The sequence below is a fragment of the Dendrobates tinctorius genome, unplaced genomic scaffold, assembly GCF_039654945.1.
Source record: "Dendrobates tinctorius isolate UK_male_01 unplaced genomic scaffold, ASM3965494v1 ptg000070l, whole genome shotgun sequence".
Lineage (NCBI taxonomy): Eukaryota > Metazoa > Chordata > Amphibia > Anura > Dendrobatidae > Dendrobates > Dendrobates tinctorius.
This window is the reverse complement of record NW_027361738.1, coordinates 47,636,760-47,659,566: the sequence shown is the minus strand read 5'-3', so window position 1 is coordinate 47,659,566 and position 22,807 is coordinate 47,636,760. Positions and strand designations below refer to the sequence as shown.

General features: G+C 44.0%; 1 protein-coding gene across 3 annotated transcripts in view; it reads right to left on the bottom strand.

Annotated features, from left to right (window-relative positions):
- Positions 1–22,807, bottom strand: part of WDR37 (WD repeat domain 37) — a 199,328-nt gene that overhangs the window by 79,929 nt on the left and 96,592 nt on the right. For all 3 annotated transcript variants that reach the window (XM_073581641.1, XM_073581640.1, XM_073581642.1), the window contains 3 exons: positions 18,231–18,327; positions 16,599–16,694; positions 13,900–13,964 (listed from right to left, as the gene is read on the bottom strand). In XM_073581641.1, the coding sequence (XP_073437742.1) occupies positions 13,900–13,964; positions 16,599–16,694; positions 18,231–18,327 (258 nt within the window). The remainder of the gene's footprint in view (positions 1–13,899; positions 13,965–16,598; positions 16,695–18,230; positions 18,328–22,807) is intronic.

Below are 22,807 nucleotides of genomic sequence, written 5' to 3'. Positions count from 1 at the left end.
TTTAGTCTGGGAAAGTGCAAATATCCATGGCCCTTTCCTATGCTATTAATACCAGCCCGCAGCAGTCTGCTTAGCCTTTGCTGGTTAGATTTTATAGGGGGACTCTACGTCAATTTTTTCTGGGGCACCCTGTCAACTAGCCAGTAAGGGCAAACAGCTGTGAGCTGATATTAATAGCCTGGGAACCTTTGTGGCTATTGGCTCCTTCCCAAAATATTATGAGCCCTCAGCTTTCTTTCTGCTGTTATTAAAGTAATGCGGGAGCCCATGTAAAATTTATTTCTTCTTTTTTAAAATTTTTTGTAAAAATTAGCAGGTATAGCGGTGTACGCTGATTTCTGCCAGCTGCTGTTTGGTTACGGCCTATGTAGGTTCATTCTGTTAACGCTTCTACACAGGTTGGTGACAGTGAGTGCAAGAGTGTGTATTTAACTCTTTACTTACCAGTTTAGTAATGTGGGTGTCTACCCAAGCCCTAATCCCATTACCCTGATGCCACTGCACCAGAATGAAAAAAGAAGGTATTGAACCAGGAACATCATTAGTTAGCTAAAAAAAAACATTCATTTCTGTACAAAAACGTACACAAAAACTTGTATTTTTGCCGCTAAGAGATGCAGAAACCTTGCAGAAATGTCTGCAAGTAAATACTCAATGTGCGCACATACCACAGTATAGGAACTACCGTCTAAGGATCAACCTAGTATCAGTCTCCCTATAGTGTTCCTCTAAGCTCCACATGTTTTTCCACAAGCTATGCCTGTAAAGTTTCATACAGTTTTCTACTTCTAAGTCTTAGACTAGTTGAATGTCACAGTGTATATATTTCCATTCACAAATGCCTCAGTTCTTTAATACTTTCAAGTCTTCAAGATGTTGAGTGAAAAATAAAGGCTATCAGATGCAGTTCCCCATACATTACCATACATTAGATCCTAGATTCTCACTGAATTCATTGACAGGTGTTATAAAGCATTTGGGACTTAACATTAGTTAGAAACTTTCCCAATTCTCAGTGAACCAAAATAAAAACTACTGAAAAGCAAAAATGAACACCATCGATTATCCATGGAAGCCAGAAAAATAAACCTGTGCAAGGAGCAACGGCAAGTGCCAAAAGGCAAAGGCTGGGTGACAAAGTCAGATCATCTCCAAAATCTACACTGTTTGTTAAGTGCTCCCTCAGGCAGTGGATAGTACCTACCAAAAGTGGTCCAAGGAAGTTTCAGCAGGGTCATAGGATTCTAAGAAGTGTTGAGGAGTGAATGCTCTCTCATGTGCTCCGATTCCACAGATAAGCTGCGGTAATGCAAATTGCTAAAATAAAAAAGCTAATGAGGACAATGACAGAAAGGTGTCAGGACACACACATGGGGTGCCAAAAGCAGCCACATTGCTCACGTGAGCATCAGAACTGGACCATACAGCAACGAAAGGTACCTGGTCAGATGAATTGTGGCGGAGCGCATGACTTCAAGATGAAGTCATGGCATCTAAATTCGTCAATAAGCATCATACAGAATATCTTCCAATGTTTTACAAAGAATTGGTTTACAATAATGAAAACACAACAAAAACAAATTTGCTAAGGTCACCAAACTCCCCAAGTGCAGAAGAGTCCGGTGTCCACATTGTGAATCCGAATGGATCTTCATGGGCACCTCAGACTCTCCCGCAAACCGGTGAATATGGGGACGCTTCCAAATTGTCCTTATTGCATTTGAAGAAGAGATATGTTTGGAGGAAGCCCATTTTTTATAAGCATTGAAGGTATTCTAAGAGACAGCTGGAAAGCATATGGTTACAAGGGAGGAGGTTTTATTTTTTCAATAATTGGCTTCTAAATTCTCCAGACCTCAATCTGCTCCAGCATCTGTGGGAAGTACTGGGAGCAAATCTGATCCACGGAGCTCCCAACATACAAGTCTTGAATCATTCTGGAACTAGATTCTACACAACACCTTTCTAGATCTCATGGCGTCCATAGGTCAGAACTGTCTGGATGACATGAGAGAACCTATAACATTATTAGGTGAGTGGTTTTCATGTTCTGCTGATGTGTGACATCCACCCGCTACCTGTCCTACACATTCCTCCAAATTGTTCTAAAAACATCCTATGGCATAACAAAGATGATTCCCGGCATTTTTTACTCAGTATCTACAGAAATTACTGACGTTTGTCCTCAAACACACGGCCATGGTGCTGCTACAAACACCTGTTGAGTTACACCGAGACACAGTATGGCATCCACAACTTTTTGTAGGGTCCAGCTATATCTCTGTACGCCACTGAATTCACACGGAGCTTTGTGGTCATTATTTCGGTCCTATTTCAAATGAACTAAAAGGAAAAAAAAGTGATGTATGCTCCATGGGGTACTGAATTTGGGAGGCATAAGCTTGGCTGTCATATGTGTGCCTACAAAAAAATTGAACAATTTTTTTCATCCATAACCTGGTCCATTTTTCATCCCTACACGTTCTGCATGCCTAGCTTTTCACAGTGTACTGGGTCATTATCATGAATCCTCTCTATAAAAGGCAAGTTCTGTTGGAAAAATAGAGCAAAAAAAAAAAAAGCTGTACATGTAATAGCTCCATAAAATATAATGTGACTGAGACATCAGTGCTTTCGACAGGAAACGATCATAAAACATTAAGTAGTTAGAACATTTTTAAGCTAGCTGGATTACAGCAAAAATTTTAAGACTTGGCGTTTTCAAGGCAGTTTCAAGTAGCTCCACCAAAATGGCAGAAGACAGACAAGACGGGCTGGAGCATGGCTACGCCAGCTCATCAAGTTCATTGTGGTGGCAAGTCTTAGGGCAGAAATCTTAAGGGGGTTTTACTCATAGCGATATCGCTAGCAATATCGCTAAAACGTCACTGATTTTGTGACGTTATAGCGATATCGCTATGTGTGATACTTACCTCCGACCGGCTCCCCAGCTCTCCATTGCTGATCGCGCGAGATCGGGCGGCTCCATTTCTCGTCGTCAGCTTCCTGCTGTGAGACGAGCGACGCGTGGAGGCGGGCGGGAGGACATCAGGATCACTGTGTGTGAAAGGTGAGTATCGTGCGCTGCGTCGCTGCTGCATCGCTGTAAGGTCTGCCTGTCTGACAGCTCACTAGCGATCATTTAGCGATGCACCAGCGATCCTGACCGGGTCGTATCGCTGGTGCATCGCTAAATGTAAAAGGGCCTTTACTCCGGTACCCGCCTGAACTAACATTACTGAGAGGTGCAGGACACTGATAAGATGAGCCGAATTAAGTGGTTTGTTTCTTAATGAATCTGGTTTATCTTATTCCTGCACGCCCATCATTAAGACTTGTACAAAATGGAAGCTTTAATGAATCGGAGCCAATATGTCTGTCTGTACGCTGTTATTGGAAGAAAAGAAGGACAGCTCAATGCAAGTCCAGACACGTGTTGGGAGCCACATTCTGAGCAGGTGACTATCTGGTCTCATATTTGTTAGGCGTCGGGTTCCTTTCACTGCACAGTGGGAATCCCGAGCCTTGCTTCCGGCGGTCTCCCATTCCTCTCCAGCCGCAGAGGCGGTTGCTCAGCAAACTCGTCAGTCCCGGCGCTCTGCCCAGACCAGCTCCGTGGGTTTGCTTGCTGCTGCCACCTCTGGCACAGCAATGGCAATGCATGCTGCTCAGCAGCGAGATTCTCTAGGGACTAAGTCCCCATGTCGGACCACTGAGCATGCCCGTGGAGTGATCTCCCATTGGAGATCGAAGGTCACGTGCTCAGGTCCTGCTCCTGTTCGGACTGGCCCATCTGAGAAGCCAGGAAGGTCCCGGACGCTCGCGGCTATAAAAGGCTCGCATGGCCGCTCGGCCATGCGCTAGGATCAGACTGTATTTTCAGACTATGAGGAGTGAGTGATGTATGCACGTATGAATGTCTCTGGTGAATGCCTCATTAAGAAACCCCTACCCTTGGTACGCATGTGTTGTGCCTGCTAGTGCCCAGGCTTGGGCGTAGGTAGGTCAGAGTTGGAGTCAGGCATTAGTCCTCACCAGGGACTCGGCACGCCTCAGTGCACGTGCTCCACACTACATAGCCAGCGTCTATAGCGGCGCTCGCAGCAGCGACGCCGCGAACTCAGTGGGCCTAGAGGGACTCTAACCCTGTGTCCTTAGGGTAGACTTCTGTGGCCGTACACTGTGCGCTCTTTTGGCCGGGCTCTGTGAGCTAAACAGGCTCCGGCATCTGCGTTCAGCGGTCATGCGGCTCTGTGAATTAACAGAGTTCGCTCTTGTTCACATTGGGTGACGTAACCCACGTGTGACTGCTTTCACACCGCTTAATTCTTCCGCCATTATCTAGCAGCAGTGTACCACCTCTGCACGGTGGACCCTGGGCTGCAAACGCACCTACTACTATTTTATAATTTGGTGCGTTCCGCCAGCCCTAACAATATTGACCACAAGTCAGAAGTAGAGAGTCAGACATCTTTGGCAATACGACACCCATTTCACTGACCCTATAACGAGGTGCCATCTTACAGTGTTTCTGGCCTTGATTCCCCCCATCGGAAAGGAATTACAGCAGCCAAGACTTCATGTTTGTATATATAAGACTAAGGAGTGACCTTCAACATGACAGCAGGAGCAGAGTCTGAAGAACAGGTTGTAGAAAAGATGACATTTGCAGCGGCCAGATGTCTCTCTCTTCAGAGGGAACTTGACTGCCGAATGTCCCTTTAGTACAACTGCTTTGGGTCATGACACTAATTATAGCCCTGCAAGGGTATCAGGATGTCCCGCACCTTTCAAAAGGTTTGTTTACTAATTGATTCAAAATACATTAGGACCTTAATAACAATAAGATGAATCCGCCTACTAAATTTCAGGACACAGCCCTGTTCACACCTGCATAGCGGCAACTAATATTGCAGAAAGTGACAACGACATGGACGATTTCTCACACAGTGGATCGCAACGGTGCCCTGCAGATGCCACAGACATATAATCACAGATTTGTACCTATATTGTGTTTAATCCATATAAAATGGCCGGAAACAATATTAATTTTGTTTTTGATTATCAGACTGCAGTGCACTGCAGGAAATCATAAGTGTCTTAGAGATAAAGCTAGGAATCATGCACAAGGTTGTATTATAGATCTTCGTCGCACAGACCCATGGACTCATACCGTACCTCTGTGTGTCATGAATTCCTAAAGAATTAAGGTAAAAAAAAAAAAATTAGAGCTTTGTAATGGAGGTATAGTCTCATAGAAAATTGAGGCTCATTCAACAATCCACATATATAAACCGATTTAGCGGGTTGGAACCTACTTCCCGCTACTAAATGAGTAAGTCCTCTGGGTGTGTCGTTTCACTCTGGCACCACCTATGCTTAAAGGAGTTGCGAAAGAATATACAGTTGTGTTCAAAAGTTTACATACCTTGGCAGAATTTTTGAGCACAACTGTAAGTTATCCAACTACAGATGGGGAATAACTAAGTGTACCCTGGGGTCCAACTGTTGGGAACCCTAGGAGCCAAGCAAAGCCCAGACTGAATGGAGTGAAGGTGGAGCATTCACACCTCCACTTAATTCACTGCCCCGTGAACATTGGCTGGGTTTTTTTTTTCCTCTGGACAACTTGAAAAATAATCAAGAAGTTATCAACTCTACATCGGTGCCAAATGACCATCTGATATGTACAATATGATGAGGTCTCGATTTTCCCTCGACAGCTGACATCAGGGGAAAAAAATAAATAAAAATAGAATTGGACAATATGAATTTCAACATGCCAGATTCTTTGATCTCAAAAGAGATGTAGGCTCTGATTCCTCAAAGCTATTACACGAGAAAACTGGTGTAAAAAGCTTTGAAAAATAGCTATTTTCACAATTTTTGTTTCTCCCTGTTGAGATCACTCTAGATAACCACCTGCCAGCCAAAGCGTATTACCCAGCTTTACTAAAAGGGTCAATTACCGAAACAACAACTAATGACGAAGACCTTCAAAAAAAAAAAAATATGGAGATATCAGATTGAGGACACTGCAGGAAGGAACACGTATAATCCGCAATCCAGAGCAAAGCTGTTAAATTATCAGATCGGGGTTAATGTCCACATAATTCACGCACAGCATTCCCACAGTTAGTGAAAATAATGGGTTAAAAACAAGTATGCCAGTGCCTTCAATGGTAAATTGTAGATCGAGCTCACTCAAGTAAACTGGATGGAATGGCCATCATACCTCTCAACTGCACAGCTACATATTATCTGTGCCAAAACACTGATAGCAGCAAGGTTTCAGCAAATTTTGGTCCCTATGTCATTACATTACGGGGGTCACAAAGCTGATTATGAGCTAAAGTCCTGTGAAATGTGATCCCTACTAAGACTTTCCCAGATCTAGTTTACAAAAAAAAAAAAAAAAAAAAAAAAAAACAACAACTCATCCATTCAAGCATGTGGGCAGAAATGGTGGAGAATTTTTTTATTAAAGGTTAAAAAACAGATCAATTTACCTTGTATTATAAGCTACCATCAACACAACAGTATTACTAGTGATGCAAAATAAAAAGCAGAGGAGTCCCGCGCCAGCCCCGGCAAAGGAATAACACGCCAGCCCCAGCAGAGGAATAACACGGCAGTCGCAGCAGAGGAATCCCACGCCAGCCGCAGTAGAGGAATCCCACGCCAGCCGCAGCAGTGGAATCCCACGCCAGCCGCAGCAGTGGAATCCCACGCCAGCCGCAGCAGTGGAATCCCACGCCAGCCGCAGCAGAGGAATCCCACGCCAGCCGCAGCAGAGGAATCCCACGCCAGCCGCAGCAGAGGAATCCCACACCAGCCGCAGCAGAGGAATCCCACGCCAGCCGCAGCAGAGGAATCCCACTCCAGCCGCAGAAGAGGAATCCCACTCCAGCCGCAGAAGAGGAATCCCACGCCAGCCGCAGCAGGGGAATCCCACGCCAGCCGCAGCAGGGGAATCCCACGTCAACCGCAGCAGGGGAATCCCACGCCAGCCGCAGCAGAGGAATCCCACGCCAGCCGCAGCAGAGGAATCCCACGCCAGCCGCAGCAGAGGAATCCCACGCCAGCCGCAGCAGAGGAATCCCACGCCAGCCGCAGCAGGGGAATCCCACGCCAGCCGCAGCAGGGGAATCCCACGCCAGCCGCAGCAGGGGAATCCCACGCCAGCCGCAGCAGAGGAATCCCACGCCAGCCGCAGCAGAGGAATCCCCCATCCCTAGCAGAGGAATCCCACCGTCCCCAGCAGCAGGGCACCGACCATCTATAAGGGTCCACGTTCTGCAGGAGTTTTATTTGACAAGTGGAACTCAGAGCAGGAATGAGATCTTGGAGCAATCCAAATTCTACGAGCATCTAATGGAATTCAAATTTATGTTGGTGCCTAATATTGTATGTAAAGTCCAACTGGACATTATATGTAAAAGATAAGGATTTTTTTATTTTGATAAATTAATGCAGCTATTAGAATTATAATTTTTCCAATAAGTTACATACGGTGACTTGCTACCTACCTGCTTTATAAAATACTGCTCTGATAACTTCACCTAAAGAAACCAGCTCGGCCTGCAGACAACCTTGGAATGTTATGCAAGACATTGTTTTGTAGATAAGATGTACCACAGAAACCAGACGTCTTGCCGTGTTTGGACTCAGATGGAACCAAGTCCTTGAAAACTAATAATTGTTTAGATTTTATTTATGCGCCGTTTAACTATTAATGATTTACTATATTATTTGGGGGCGTAGAAGACCAACGGCAGAGTGTCCGAACTTTGAGATAAATTCTGCACCCTTTCGGGGGAAAGCCACTCTCATACTATGGTATTCAGCATCTGTGCAAGTTTTTTTTTTATGTCTTAGCTCGATTCGGGGCTTACGTCCAAACCTCCCTGCAAAATCGGGATTTGGGCGTATGTGTCAAATCCCGACAGAGTGAAGGTGCGCTCTGACCCGCATCATTTTCGGCATTTCTTGATCACAATGGTGAACATTAAGGGGATATAGCTTGGATCCAGTTCTTTTACAGGCGGTCCCAGGTGTAGTGGTCAGAGAACCACTGTCCAGGGAAAGATTGAGGAGGCTGCAGATCTGAATGATACTTGCCTTTCATTCTCGCCAAGGGTGAGAATATACCACCACCATATGAAATATGTAAACTTTAGGAAAACTTATGTGCATGCACATGTTCTTAGTTTTTCACAAATCGCAAGAAGACTTCTCTCTTTGGAGGTTGCAGGAAGTATTTTTATGAAATTCTGTATTCTTGTATAGCGAATAGGCAAAGTCAGCAAATGACAAGGAGATGATTTAAAGATCCATGTCTATGTTTAAAGGGAAAATGTCAACGAGTTTTTACATACCGTAAGTAGTGGTATACCCATATAGGCGCCTCCCCCCCCAATATTGTGAGTTTACACTCTGATTTGTTGATGGCTTGTACACTGGATTTCTCATGACTGGCACATTGGGTGCCGCCATGTTCTTTATAATATCACAAAGCGCCATATTTAATGGTCTGATGAAGCCATGTAACACAAAAAGTGCCCAGATCCTACACAAAACATTAATCTTATAGACTACAATTGGCAATATACCAGTTGTTTAAATATGGAGGTTCATCCAAGCCCTTAGTCTGGGGCAGCCAATAATCTAATGTGCTAGGGGGACTGCCAATAAAATAAGAAAAAAAAAAATCAAGCCATCTGAATTTCAATCCATTATCAATTTGCTTTCAGGGAAGATAAGCCGATTAGAAACCAGTCTGTCAGCAGTCAATGCCCTTCTCCCCTTTCGGAGGACATGCACACCAGTGCGGCATCTGTATGGGAAGCATTCGTCTGAAATCTATGATGTGTGCAACCGGCTTAAGGCTTGGCTGCAATAGGGGAGTACTTACTGATCACTGGGGGTCCAAACAGCTGGGACCCCAAGAACCAGACTCTGCAGAGCTCTGTCTTAAACAGAGCAGAGGGGCGCACGCTCGACCTCCGCTGCATTCAGCGATTGCTGTACTGGGCCTTTTCCAAGCTTTTTTCTTGAGCAAGTGCCCCTCCGCTGCATTCAAGGCAGGACTCTGCAAAGTGAGATGATCGAGATCCAGAGAATTGTTCTTGGGATTACTGGGGGTCCCATCGGACGCACTACCAGCAAATCGCATCTTATTCCCATATTAATACAGGAGAATTTTTATTCTGGGAAACCCTGATAAGGGCCTGTTCACAACTGTGCTAGAGGAATCTTACCCGATGCCGAGTCCGCCAAAAAACGACCGACATCCTGCTCCATTTACTTCTGTAAAATGTTGGACATAATACAACCTGTTGTACCCGGTTATAGTTAAGGAAGTCTATCAGGCACCACGCCTTTCCGTGGCGTACACGTTCCGCTACTGCTGTAATTTTCACTTTTCTTTTTCTATAACAGAACAAGGGAATGGAAATAAAAAGAATAAATGGGAAGAGACCTAGCAGGTTATCGATTGATAGCCTTGCAGCAGACACTATGGCTGCTTAGGAAACTGAAGTCTGGAGAAAACTACAGGATAGGGCAGCGCTGGTGTCAGGGTGACTGGAGCTCAGAAAGGAGGGCGATTCCTAATTATCCACTAGACGAGGGATTGGTTTTATGGGAAAAGAATAGGAAATGCATTTTTCCTCTAGAAAGTGTCAAGTATTGGGGCTAAACTATGGCAGCATACACGACACATAGGCTTTCTGCAGGCAGCGCTCCGGGGAAAGAAGTGTTCAATTAAAACGGTCAAGTATAAAAAGGAAAAAAAGTAACAGAAAAATTCTTTAAATTCTATTCAATCAATTCTAGGCCTTGTATTATACCGGGGAGATTACTGTGGCGGAATGTGGCATCAGCTAACCAGCATAGCCGTATAATTATATAGTCCATTACATCCTTCTACGGCAGCTCCTGCTCCAACCGTAACACATCGGGACGGCTGAATGTAAAGCACTTCACTTCTGAGCAGCGTTCTATTACCAGGACCCCATGGAGAAGACGGCAGGATCCAGATACTGCTCAAGGGTCAATGCCATAACCACGCTCCCAAGACCATCCATCAGCCAGAGGAGATCAGAATATTAATACCGCGCTCTGGTTACATGTATGGTATTACAGTAAAGAGGGTTTCCACTGCTATTTGCATTTTATATATGGAACGACTAGGCTTTAAAAATAGCACATACTCACCTATCATCCCCCCGCTGCTCCGCCATACGGCTGGCTGGGTGCCCAGACGGTCTCCTCTCCTTCTCTGGCATTTCAGCCAATTAGTGGCCACAGCGGGCAACCAAAGGGTCACCGTAGTATCCACTGATTTACTAACATACTGCCAGGGCTGGAGGGTAGGATCGATAGGCGACCATGTAATTTAGTATTTTGAAAGCATTCTCTGACCACATATACAATTGCAATCAAAATTAATTATTTAACCCTTGTTGAAAATTAGGTTTATTAGGAAAATTTAGAACCAAAATAACAAGAACAATTTAAAATATCTCAATACAACTAATATAACAAGTGGTTTCTCCAACTTCTGCACAATAGGCCACTTTTACGGACTCAGAATAATTGAATCACTTTATGACCAGCATTTTTAGTACTTAGTAGAGCCCCTCTGGCTGTTTTCAGCAGGTCATAACAGCCAGAGGTGCCTGATATAACTATTAGTGATGAGCGAACGTGCTCGGATAAGGTGTTATCCGGGCATGCTCGAGTGCCAATAGAGTATTTTTGGCAGGGGATTTCTTCATATCAGAATTATGGGCTGTAGACCTGTATCACTTATCATAATGATTTCTTATGGTTTTCTAATATGACCATAAAAAAATGGTTTGATTATTTTAATAAGTTGTCCAGAAAAAGTGAGAAGTCAAACTGGCAACACTGTCTGCGACATGCACTTACCTCAATTTACAGACGATGGACACCAATATGTATGTCTATGGATTGACACATAACTATAACGATTGGCTGATTAAGCAGAAGCATTGCAATTGGGGAACTGGAGTATAAATATGTGCGTGATTCACTACCGTGAAAGCTCGACAACCTCCCAGCCACATGTAATGGTCGAAACATTACAAGCTTTCCATTTTTTTGTATTTTGTGATGATACAAAAAAAAGACAATGATCTTTACTGGATGCTGTCACCACACTTCTACGGTTAGGTGTTGGGTGAGAGATGATCAGGTATATGGATTTGACATGCCCAATCCTTTTGTTTCTGGAATCAGCTTATCCTCCCTACCAATACATAACACATATAAGCCATCTAATGTGTATGGCCAGCCTCACCTTCGTTAAAGCAAACCATATACACCTTTCATTATGCAGAACATGCTTTGTAGAAAGAGCATTACGGTGCAGCGGCAAAAGAGTCTCGAAGTCTTCAGCATGCCGGAGAAAGAAAAGAATTGCAGGCAGCTGCCCAGGTTGGAGTAATCAGGTATCCTCTTCTTCTGCTCAGGACAGGACCTCCTGTGAGTAGTCGAGCCTACATAATGTGTTCGTTCAATGCTGACCTACCAGAAGATATGGTAATCCTGTGGGGTCCTGTCAGATATTTCACCTGACCCCAATAACAACCAACAGTATTCACACCGTAAGTCAGATCCTTGTGCAGACTATCGACTTTAGAAGAAGACAGTTGATAGATATGATGCCTCTGAAGATTAGATTTCAAGTCGCCATAGCAGGGGTAAGCAATCTACGACCACCCAGGAATGAACGAGCTCAATCAGCACTACCCTGAGTTTACCGGCAAGGGGCGTCAATGTGGCTGCAGGTTGCTGACCCCTATTGAGTGTCAAGCAATCGCTTTCACACATGCACACAGAGAAACAGACTTTACCCAGGAGTCTCCACCCCATATTTCCCAGCTCCGCGCTCTGCAGCTGCCGATACTGGCGTGCCTTGTTAGAGAAATAATGGGATCGCTATACCAAGCACAAGAGAACATAAAGAGTTTGCGTTTTAGGCAAAGTGTGCAGTGATCCTTATGAGGTCGTCTGAAAATGCAGGTAACAAAGAGGTACAGATTGGTAGGTACATCGGCAGATCAGTCTGACCATGCACTTACACCCACCATGAAGATTAGGCTGTTATTTAAAAAAAAAATGGTCTAGGATAAAAAATAAATATTAATGTTTCACAAAACTCACAAAAAGGTGATCAAATGTTGAGATGATCACAGGGGGTCAACCCTTCCAGCAATCCGATATGAATTGTCAAGCACCATCACTACAGGGGCACCGAAATGATGCCTAAAAATGTCAAGGAGTTCAAGACAATCATTGACATTTCTATTTTATCCTTTATTTACTGAGAATTTACTGGTAAGTTAGATGGAAATCAGACAACCCCTATAAATACTAAAAAAAGGAGGGAAAAAAACAAGCTCAGGAGTCAAATGATTTTTATACACGAGAAATTTTTTGGCACTATGTCTCTTCTTCACTGTGATCAATTTCCATTTAGTAATGTTAATACTGGGGTGGGGGGAGTCCTCCACTTTGGACAAACCCTACTTGTTGTAAAACTCTGAAACTCAAGGCTTTGTACCAAGATTTGAAAGTATCACCCACTCACAGTAAAATAATGTAAGTAATTATCTGCTGATAGCCGAGACCCCCAAGAAGGACGAGCATATCGATTTGCAACCAATTCAATTTCTAGACAAATTCACATTAGCTAGAATCCAACATTATCACCATTCGGTTTTGCCCAAATTCCAACTAAACGTCAGGTAGCACGCCGCCAGATTGCTTGAATCTCAGGGCTGGAAAGGGAATAAAAATAAAAAAAATCTTCTACTCACCACATCTGCTGTCTCCACACCTCTCCCGCCACTGCTGGTCCTCTTATCAGCTCTGCTGTCTTTTCTCTTCACTCTACTTTTTCTGGGACACCAGCGCTGCCATTTTTCATTAGGCCGAACACGGTTGACATCAATGATGATGACGTGCATTGGGCCTAGTGAATAACAGCGGCGCTGGAGGTCCAGAAAAAGAAGGTAGACGAAAGAGGACCATCAGCAGGAGAAGTGTGGAGAAGGCCTTATGTCTACAAGCTTTTTTTTTTTTGTTGTTTAGCCCCTTTTGTAGGTGGATGCGACTTGCATCCGAATTTATTTGCTGCAAATCGAATTTCCCAGCCAAATTTGATTGAATCTACTAAAGTGAAATTCTGCTCATTCCTATCCCAAGAATGGACTATTTATTCTCTATGGGAATACAGCACTCCACCATTTCTGGCTATTTCATAGTGAATAGATGGATGGGAGGTGCAGATGCCTGACCGACGCCCCATTCAGATGGGGTTCTGCTGAGCCCACTCCTCTGCACCAGAGGGGGTCCCAACAGTCACATGCCATCTATTCTGTGAATAGGTAATAACTTTAAAACTTGGTACAATCCCTTTAAGCATCACATGGTGCTCATTCAATTGAATGGGTTGTCTATGTAATGAAGTACAAAACAGGTCCTCTAGAGCGAGCGACTCGCCATGATGGCAAACAGATGAAAATCCTGCAAAAGCAGACACCCTTCTAGGGTATAAACATATGGGTTTTAAGCTTGAATTTAGACGTCCATGAAACACGGTCCGAGCATAACCATAAAATCCAGACTAGCTGCGGGGCTCCTGACCTCCAGTCAACCATCCTGGTAAATGCCCACAGAATGATTGAGCTTGCGTCAGGAGACCCGCAGTCAGTCCGGACATCTTGGTCCACGTTTCCTGGACTCAGGATTCAGCCTAATATTAGACTATCCCTTTCCGGATGTCAGACTCAAGGAAAATCCTGAACACACGTGCATTAGTGCAAACCACACCCTGACCTGAAACTCCTATATTACATACAGGTTTACCTTGCTGGTTGATGCTTTGTAGGTGGTCTTCAACTTCTGTGACAGCTGGCTTGTACTGTGACTAGCTACAAAGACAAAAAACATTTAGCAAATACCTTTTGTGTTATATTACATGGCGGTATTAATACAAATAGACATCCATCCTTATAATTCATAGCCAGACTGGGAGAACGTCCGGCCCTACAATGCTGAAACTATCTTTGCCTACTGCCTACGTGTACTCACACAGGTGAGAGGAAACTGCTTTTAGCACTTTCCGCTGTGACCAATTTATGTGTTTTAATTTGCTAGAACAGTAGTCATTGGTAGATATTGCACTGGACACAAGAAACTGGGGTTAGCAGGAACCCCCAGCAATCCCGAGATTGAGGCTCGCAGCCCCATCATGAATGAAGCACAGTTGCAAATGCTCGACCTCCGCTCCATTAATGGTCAAAGGGACCACCAAAAATATTTGAATACTGTGCTCAGCTTCCTCCGACAGTCCAGTAGAATATAAATGGAGAAGACGATGTGCCATTCTGCTCCATTCAAGATGAAGCTGCCAGGTCCTGATCTTGGGATTGCAGACAGACACTCAAAAATCAGCAAGGTTTTGGAATTTAGGACTAACCCTTTAATCCCAACTCATGGAACCCCATTGATGTTATCTTTTAATATATTTGAATAAAATGTGACTGATAGTTTACGGGGACGTCACATAAACAAACTTGTTCACACATTCACAGAAGATCTTATAAAAGAATGATCACTGAGGCTTCAAGCACTGGTACCCCACAACATACTTAACAATGGGGTCCGAAACTGACCACCATGACATTCAGTCTCTTTTGTAATCACGCATATGCAATAATGTTCCCTCAGAAATGAATGGAGCTATGATCTCACACGTGCACTACCGCTCCATTTACATACGGGACATTGGAAACCTTGTTTTGAGGGTCACTGGGGGTCTTGGTAATCAGAACTTCAACGATCGGAATATCCTATCCTAAAGATAGGTGACGAATGTTGTCTATGAGATTACCCCATAACACGGTGAACATGTCCACTGACATAACAGCAGTGGGCATGAAAGCCTAGACCATAACAACCCAGTAAGAGAGAAGTAGACAGTCTGTGGCTTTCCTGTGGTTCTACGTCAATATCCTTGACACCGTAAGCTACAGCTATCGGACACAGTGACAGAGTCCTTCCTGCAGAACAAGCTTCACAGATGTCAATTACTTCACTTCCCTTTTGCTCATTTAAAGGGAACAGGTCAGCTGATCCATGGTGCCCAAACCACAGTCAGCATAAATCAGAGCTGATGCTAGAGAACACAGTTTAAGCAACCGGTGGTCCCCGTCACGTCTCTCCCTATGGTCCCAGGCTGGATCTTTAATACCTTCCCTTGACAGCCAATTTTAAGTAGAAAGACATTTAAAAACACTTCAGGCGTTTTGATTTCTTTTCTCGTTACAGCGTTTACTGTTCGAGTTTCTGTAAGTTATTTCAGATTTTGAAAGCTCGGACTTTTACGAATGCTGCGATATCAAACTGTTTTTTGTTTGTTTTTTTTTTCAGAAAAAGGACGATTTCAACTTTTAAAAACTTATTTTTGTTTTTAAAACTTGTAGCTTTTTTTTTTTAAATGTTTTACTTTACCTTTTAGTTCCCTTAGGGGACGTTAACCTGCAATCGTCTGATCACTTATACTCAGTGGCTTAACTTGAAGCTTGTGGGCCCCTATCCGAAATCTACAATGAGGCCCCCAACTAATACAGGTCTTTAATAGTAATAATCTTTTCATATGGGGCAAAGGGACCTTGGGGACTCCATGGCCAGGGTGCGATTGCAACCCCCGCACCTATTAAAGTTACGTCCCTGCTTATACGGTGTTCTGCAGTAAGACAGTATGGCAGTATGTAGTGTAAGTCTTGGTTTTCTTTGAACCTCAGCATTTAGTGGAGCTTCAGAGGAGTACCAAGATGGCAGCCCCCATCTGCTATAGTGTCCCTGTAACGCCCCACAATTGCGTCGGACTGATGCCGGCATCAGACACGTGTGGCGGGGGCCTCAGCTCTCCTCATTTAATCATCCCTGCAATCTGGCGCATGTACGAGATATTATGTCAAAGCACCACTCCAGTGTTTATTTTTCATTGCAGCACTGGAAGTGGTGCCACTTTTCTAAGTTCGTTGTTCTGCAGGTTGTGACCTACCGGATCACTCCAGTGTTTGTGGGAGCAATCCAGAAGCCACAACTCATTGTGAGCCTACAAGAACCAGAACGAGGATCTCATACCCTTACAATCAGAGTTTGTGACTTCCGCCAGTCAGAAGATGCGGTCACATGATGGCACGCGGGATGGAGCGGTGCTGGGAAGAGCTGAAGACAGCAGCTGGCGAGTATATTATTAGGATCAGGGAACACAGATTAGTGGCGCCACTAATAAAAATAAAATGTTGGAGTGGTGCTTTAAGGGGGTTAAACTAGGTTTCTTCTTAACTGCAGCAGCTCGGCTGCAATCCTGCAGTCAGGCTCCGATTCATGCCGACCATGGTTTGAGCAACATGAATCGGCTAATAGGTTCCCTTTACAAGATGATGGATCAGGTGTCCTGCCAGCTATATGTACTCCGCAGAAACAATGCTCCATCCGCACATATTACATTCCATACTCCGCATCGGGATTTATCGGACATCATGGTTACTTACCTTTTGTTTTCATTTGACCTTTACTTAATTCGGCCCCATCGATTGTCTGACCTTCTACTGCCAGTCGCTCGTTCAATGTGTCTATTTCACGTCGCACTTAAATATAAAAGAACAAGTCATTAGCAATAGAAGGGATTATGCTTCCCAAGTTCCAACAAAAGCATCATTTGAATCTATTTATTTATTTTTCTTAAAAGGAAACCTGAAGAAAAAAAACAAAACAAAAAAAAATAAAAAAAAAATCAGAAAACAGAGCATGTGCCAGCAGGCGCAATGGCAATCTGCAGGTAAATACCATTTTAAACATGTTCAGCAGGTCAACTGGAAGTAACCGCGGCTGCAGAAGGAAAATGATGGAACATTCTACCTGCAGCAGCTCGCTTCCAGTCACTGGAGAGGCACCGGGCCTATGAATAGTGAGGACAACGTGAGCACCCTGCAATCACTCCCTCTTCTCCGAGAGTGCAGCGCGACTGAGTGCAGCACTGGATGTTACTCAAAAAGCAGAGGGAGCGATTCCAGGGAGCTCACGTTGTACTGACTGCTGTCACTGCCTCTTGCAGTCGCTCGCTTCCAATCTGAGCAGCGCAGCTGGCTGTACCAGTCAGTGTTCGCTACATAGTGAATTGCAGCCGCTCGCTTCCTGTCTTCTTGGCAGCGTACAGCCTGAGAACAGTCAGTAGTCAGCACAGCATTGTGATCTGGGCATGCGAGCTCAGACGGCTCTCAGTCATTGATAGGTAGCCCAGCTTCCACCTATGAGGAGCTTTTCTAATTTCTTCCATTCCCGGTCCTAGATCAGAAGTAGCAGAGCCTGCATGACCAGAGCGGAATATACGACCCACAGAGGTGCGCTCACAGGAGCAGCGCAGGTAATAAAAGTATACTAGAAAGCTGACCGGTAGGAAGGGTTAGGACATATGAAAGGCAGTCAAATAGTGGAAAACCCCTCTAAATTACCTATTCATAGTATAAAGAGAAAACTTACTGATCACTGAGGGTCTGACTGATGAAACTCAGAGGAATTCCCACCCCAAAAAAAAAGCTCAGGAACCAGAATCTGCAGAGATTTATCTTCAAAGGAGTGAGCTTACGCATGCTTGACCGCCGTTCCGTTCATAGCCTATGGGACTGCCGGAAAAGCAGAGCTTGCTTGCCCCCACCAATAAGCGATTAAAGAAAATACATGACCATAATTGAGAAGATTTACTACTGATTTCACCATTATACATGTATTAACACTAGTGAAAGCAGTAGCAAATCTTCTCAATAAGGGTCACTTTTAACCATCCTGTCCTGTCTCTGAAGAGTGACCAATCCCATAAAGAGAAGGAAAAACGCAAAGACGCGAGCAGCCGTCTCCGAGAGCAAATACTTTTATCAAGTAAATATTCTCACAGCTAAAAAACTGCAGCAAGTACATCAAAGCCTCGCTATCTTTGTTATTTCTAATTCTTGGGAGCGCCGATGAAGATTCCTCCCCACCATGAAATGTCTCTAATGTCAGCCAGGAATAATAAAGCTGCTGTGAACCCGGCCTACACCTTACTACACGTCCCCTCTTATTATGTGCACACGTCTGTGGTCGGCGCGTGTCTCAACCTTACACCGTGTCTTCCTCGCAATACTTACGCTCTAGATTCTCAATGTAGAGATTCTCAAATTCCCTTTCTATTTGCCCAAAAAGCTCCAGGAGGGTATTTCTCACTGATGACGGCAGCTTGGAATCCTATGCGGGGGAATAAGTAAATCAAAACTTAAAAAGAAAAATAAATACAAAAACACATAAATACTGATATATTATTATGCGGATTCCTACTAAATTATATGCAAAAGAAAAACCAATCATCAGGGGCAGGGAGTCAAGGTAAGGGAGCGCACGGGTGCAAGAGAGCGCACGGGTGCAAGAGAGCGCACGGGTGTCATAGAGGAGAATAAGAACACGGCCACAATAAAATTTTGTGGTGCACACCCAGTTGATTAAAGGAAAAATTGGCATCTTTGTTACTTGGGGACATAACTCTGGAAGAAAAAGGCACAGAAGAAAGTCCCAGAATCAGTGGAGCAGCAGCAGTTAGAAGATCTTCACCTGTGAACGGTCCCCTTAATGTGTGTCTGATACTTTAGCCCATATAATGTATGTGCCGGTGCCGCAAGCATTTCTATAACATTTGTCAAACTGACGCTGCAAAGACCGAATGGAAGCCGACATCCCCAGGAATAAGGAAAACTCTTTTCACCGTGTACACTAACTAACGCAAATATTTATTCACATAGGCATTGAGGCATCCAAAAATATACCGGCAATTACACAGTGTGAAAGTTTCCCAACAGTTTTAACAGAAACTCACAAAGGCGGCAGAAGCTGACGTCATCGGGAGCGTCTTTAACGATCACAATTGACAGCTCCGACGTCCCTAACATTTACTGCTATAACATGAGCACGGCGCGACTCCCATAGATCACCTACACTGTTCCGTACAGTCTCTTCTCATCTGAAATCTATAAAAAGCCAATGCTTTCACCCCCGGCCGGCCACAGAAATACAATCTATGCTTGTGTGGGAGCGCTCGGCCGCAGAGCATGTGTTTAAACATGCATTAATGTAGCAGTAAATTGCACCGTGCACGGGAAGATCAATATCTCGTCTGTCTCAGCATTAACTTAAAGCAAATCAATTTTGAAGAATTCATTGCCGTGGGGGAAACTAGGAGCTGCAGGCAAGTCTCTTATCATATGCCTAAAAAAAATAAAAATAAAAAAAAATTGTACTGCTACAACGTTTGTGTAGCTTGTACACGGCACATTGAAATTTCAAGGTTTATTTTAGCGATGCAATGAAAATGTGCTGATATATTAAGCCAGGACTTGATTTATAACACATCTATGAGCTTCGGGAACCCATGACCCTCCTGCTGCTCACCAATTGTCCTTCCTTGGATCACTTTTGGAGGACACGCCCCATATGTACTTTAGTTTTGTTTGTTTTTTTCAAGAAAACAAAGCTGAATAATTGCAAGATTGGAACAGTAATTAAAAGTAAACACATAAAAAAAAAAAAAAATAATAATAAAAATGAAAACCTCAGCAGTCGCTCAGTAACACGCCGGCGCTCTAATGCGCAGACTAAATGGGATTAACTCCCCCCATTGAATCATGAGTAATATCTGACTGCACACCTATTATGTGAAATCATAAAGGAGAACTTTTCCGTGTGGGCCGGAAGAGAGAAAAATCGCTAATCGGATGCAAATAGAAAAATAAGTTATTAATGCATTAGGTTAATTTGGGAGAATTAATTTCCTCTTTAAAAATCTCTTACAGTTATTAGCAGCAGACTGGAGATCTGTCCACAAGAGGAAGTGCTGGAGAAATACATCTACAACAGCCATCCAGTGTATTCTTGTTGAAATCCTTTAATCCATATTAGATGACATCAGCATCTCAATAAAGTGCATGGTGCGGTGTGCAGGAGACAGGGGTGTGAGCAGGTGAACAAGTCTGACGGACTACGGCCGTTTCGCGCTATTGCTGCGCTTCTACGGGTCCATGTTAGCCAGGGAGTTACAACACTTCCTTTTAGTAAGGCCTCTTTCACACTTCCGTTTTTTTGGGTCAGTTGCAATCCGTGAAAAATGCGAAAAACTGATCCATTTCCATTGTGACACCAACGCATGCCACCGGCCCGTTGTTTTGACGGATCCACCGAAGTCTGAAATTTAAAGGAACCGCGAGAGAGAGGGAGGGAGGGAGAGAATTTTGCCGCTTCCAGGACGGTACTTCAGGGTTAAAAATGTCACGGAGTAAGGTATCTGGGCATGCGCACATAAAAATAGCGGACCGTCAATGCAAAAAAAAGCTTCAGGGTCTGTCTGGTCCGCCCGGGAACCGCTAAAATTTTCACGGATCAGTCAAAAAACAGATCCAACGGACGACCGTCAGTCAAGATCCGCCACTAATGCAAGTCTATGGGGGGAAAAAGCGGATCCGCCAAAAAAGGGGCGGATCCGTTTTTTTCACAAACTGTCGGATTTTGACTGACGTCAAAAAATGGAAATGTGAAACAGGCCTAAGGATTGGGGAGTGTTGAACACATGATGGTGAATGACATGTGAAAACAATACATACAGTGTTTTGTGGATTATAAGACGTACCCCAAGTTTTGAGGAGAAAAACAGGAAAAAAAAAAACTTTTTTTTATAAAATGGTGGTGCTTCTTATAATCCATGCGGGGGTGGTGGCTGCGGTGAAGCTGGGTCCCAGGTCCATTGCTGGAGGAGGCAAGAGTGGAGCGTTGCTGCACGCCACAGGCTGGGGTGAGGGGGTGTTCGGATGTCCAGTGCCGCTGTGGGGTCTCTGACAACATTTTGTGAAAGGCCAGAGCCCCTTCAGTTCCATGGTTTCCTATGCGGTGGAGTCCGGGAAAATGGCTGCTGGGGGCGGCGCATGTGCACATGGAGATCTCGGCACCAAGATCTTGGGAGACGAGATCTCAAAGCTGAAATCTCATCTCTCGAGATCTTGGTGCCAAGATCTCCATCTGTGCATCTGCATTGTGTACCTCTTATGCGTTTTATTAATATCAAGTGGAATTGTTTAAACCAAAAGATAAATCTTATTTCCCAATTCTTCTCATTTTTTATTTGTCTTCTGTTTTAACATAACCTAAACATGAATTTGATTAGATCTGCAATAAAATGAAATTGGCACCTCTTAGAAAGCGATAAAGACTTAACAGAAGTAGCAATAAACAAACCGGTAATCAGCTCCAAAAGAAGCCGCAATTTAAATGATATTTTGGTGCTTAAGAGATTTGTGGGGAAAAAATAAATTAAAAAAATGACGTGGCTAAACGAAAAAAAATCCAATAGGAAATTTTCGTTGTGGGAATTGTTCTTTTTGCCATTTACACATAGTGGGAAAAAAATAAAAATCAGAACAGTAACACATTCTGCAAAATAATTAATTATATGTTGGTCGAAACAAGTAATTTATGTGATTTTTGTTGTCCATGTAGTTTTTTTTTTTATATTGGGAAGATAATCAGATCAATTAACATAAGATTTAGGGAACATTCCCATTCTATATTAACAGGGAAAGGATCGCGAAGATTAATAAAACACATAAGAGATACACAATGCAGATCCAAATGCTTTAAATTTTGCAGGAATTGAACATCTAGAATACCCTAAACAGGGCGGTGATCTTAATAAATTATTATTAAGAAGGGAAGGCAAATGGATCTTAGATGCTCAAGGTCAATTAGGTTTAAAGAGAATCTGTCACCCTATTTTTTTCTATGAGCTGCCAGCACCGCCATCAGGGGCTTATCTACAGCATTCTGTAATGCTGTAGATAAGCCCCCGATGTAACCTGAAAGATAAGAAAAAAAAAAAAAAAAGAGTTAGATTATACCCGGGGGTCCGATCTGGTCTAATGGGTGTCGCCGTCCCGTCCGGCGCTTCCCATCTTCTAACGGTGACGTCCTCTTCTTTGCTGCCTGTCGCGGCTCCTGCACAGGCGCACTGCTCTACCCTGTTGAGGGCAGAGCAGAGTCCTGCAGTGCGCAGGCGCCGGGAGAGGTCCGGCACCTGCGCACTGCAGTATTCTGCTCTGCCCTCAACAGAGAGCAGTGTGCCTGTGCAGGAGCCACGACAGGCAGCAAAGAAGAAGACGTCACCGTTAGAAGATGGGAGGCGCCGGACCGCAACACCCATCGGAACAAGACCGGACCGCCCCCCCCCGGTGAGTATAATCTAACTCTTTTTTTCTTATCTTTCAGGTTACATCGGGGGCTTATCTACAGCATTACAGAATGCTGTACATAAGCCCCTGATGGTGGTGCCGGCAGCTGATAGGCGAAAAATAGGGTGACAGATTCCCTTTAAATGATAAACTGGATATGTCAGTATGGTTATAAACCAATGTAGTACCCATAATCATGTACCGTATGTATTGTTTTCACGTGTCACTTTCACCATCATGTGTTCAACCACTCCCCAATCTTTAGTAAAATGAAGTGTTGTAAACCCTGGCTAACATGGACCCATAGAAGCGCAGCAATAGCGCGAAACGGCCATAGTCCGTCAGGCTTGTTCACCTGCTCACTCCCGCCTCCTGCACGCCGCACCATGCACTGTATTGAGATGTTGATGTCATCTAATATGAATTAAAGGAATTCAAGATGATAGACCCGGTGAGCGCTCCAT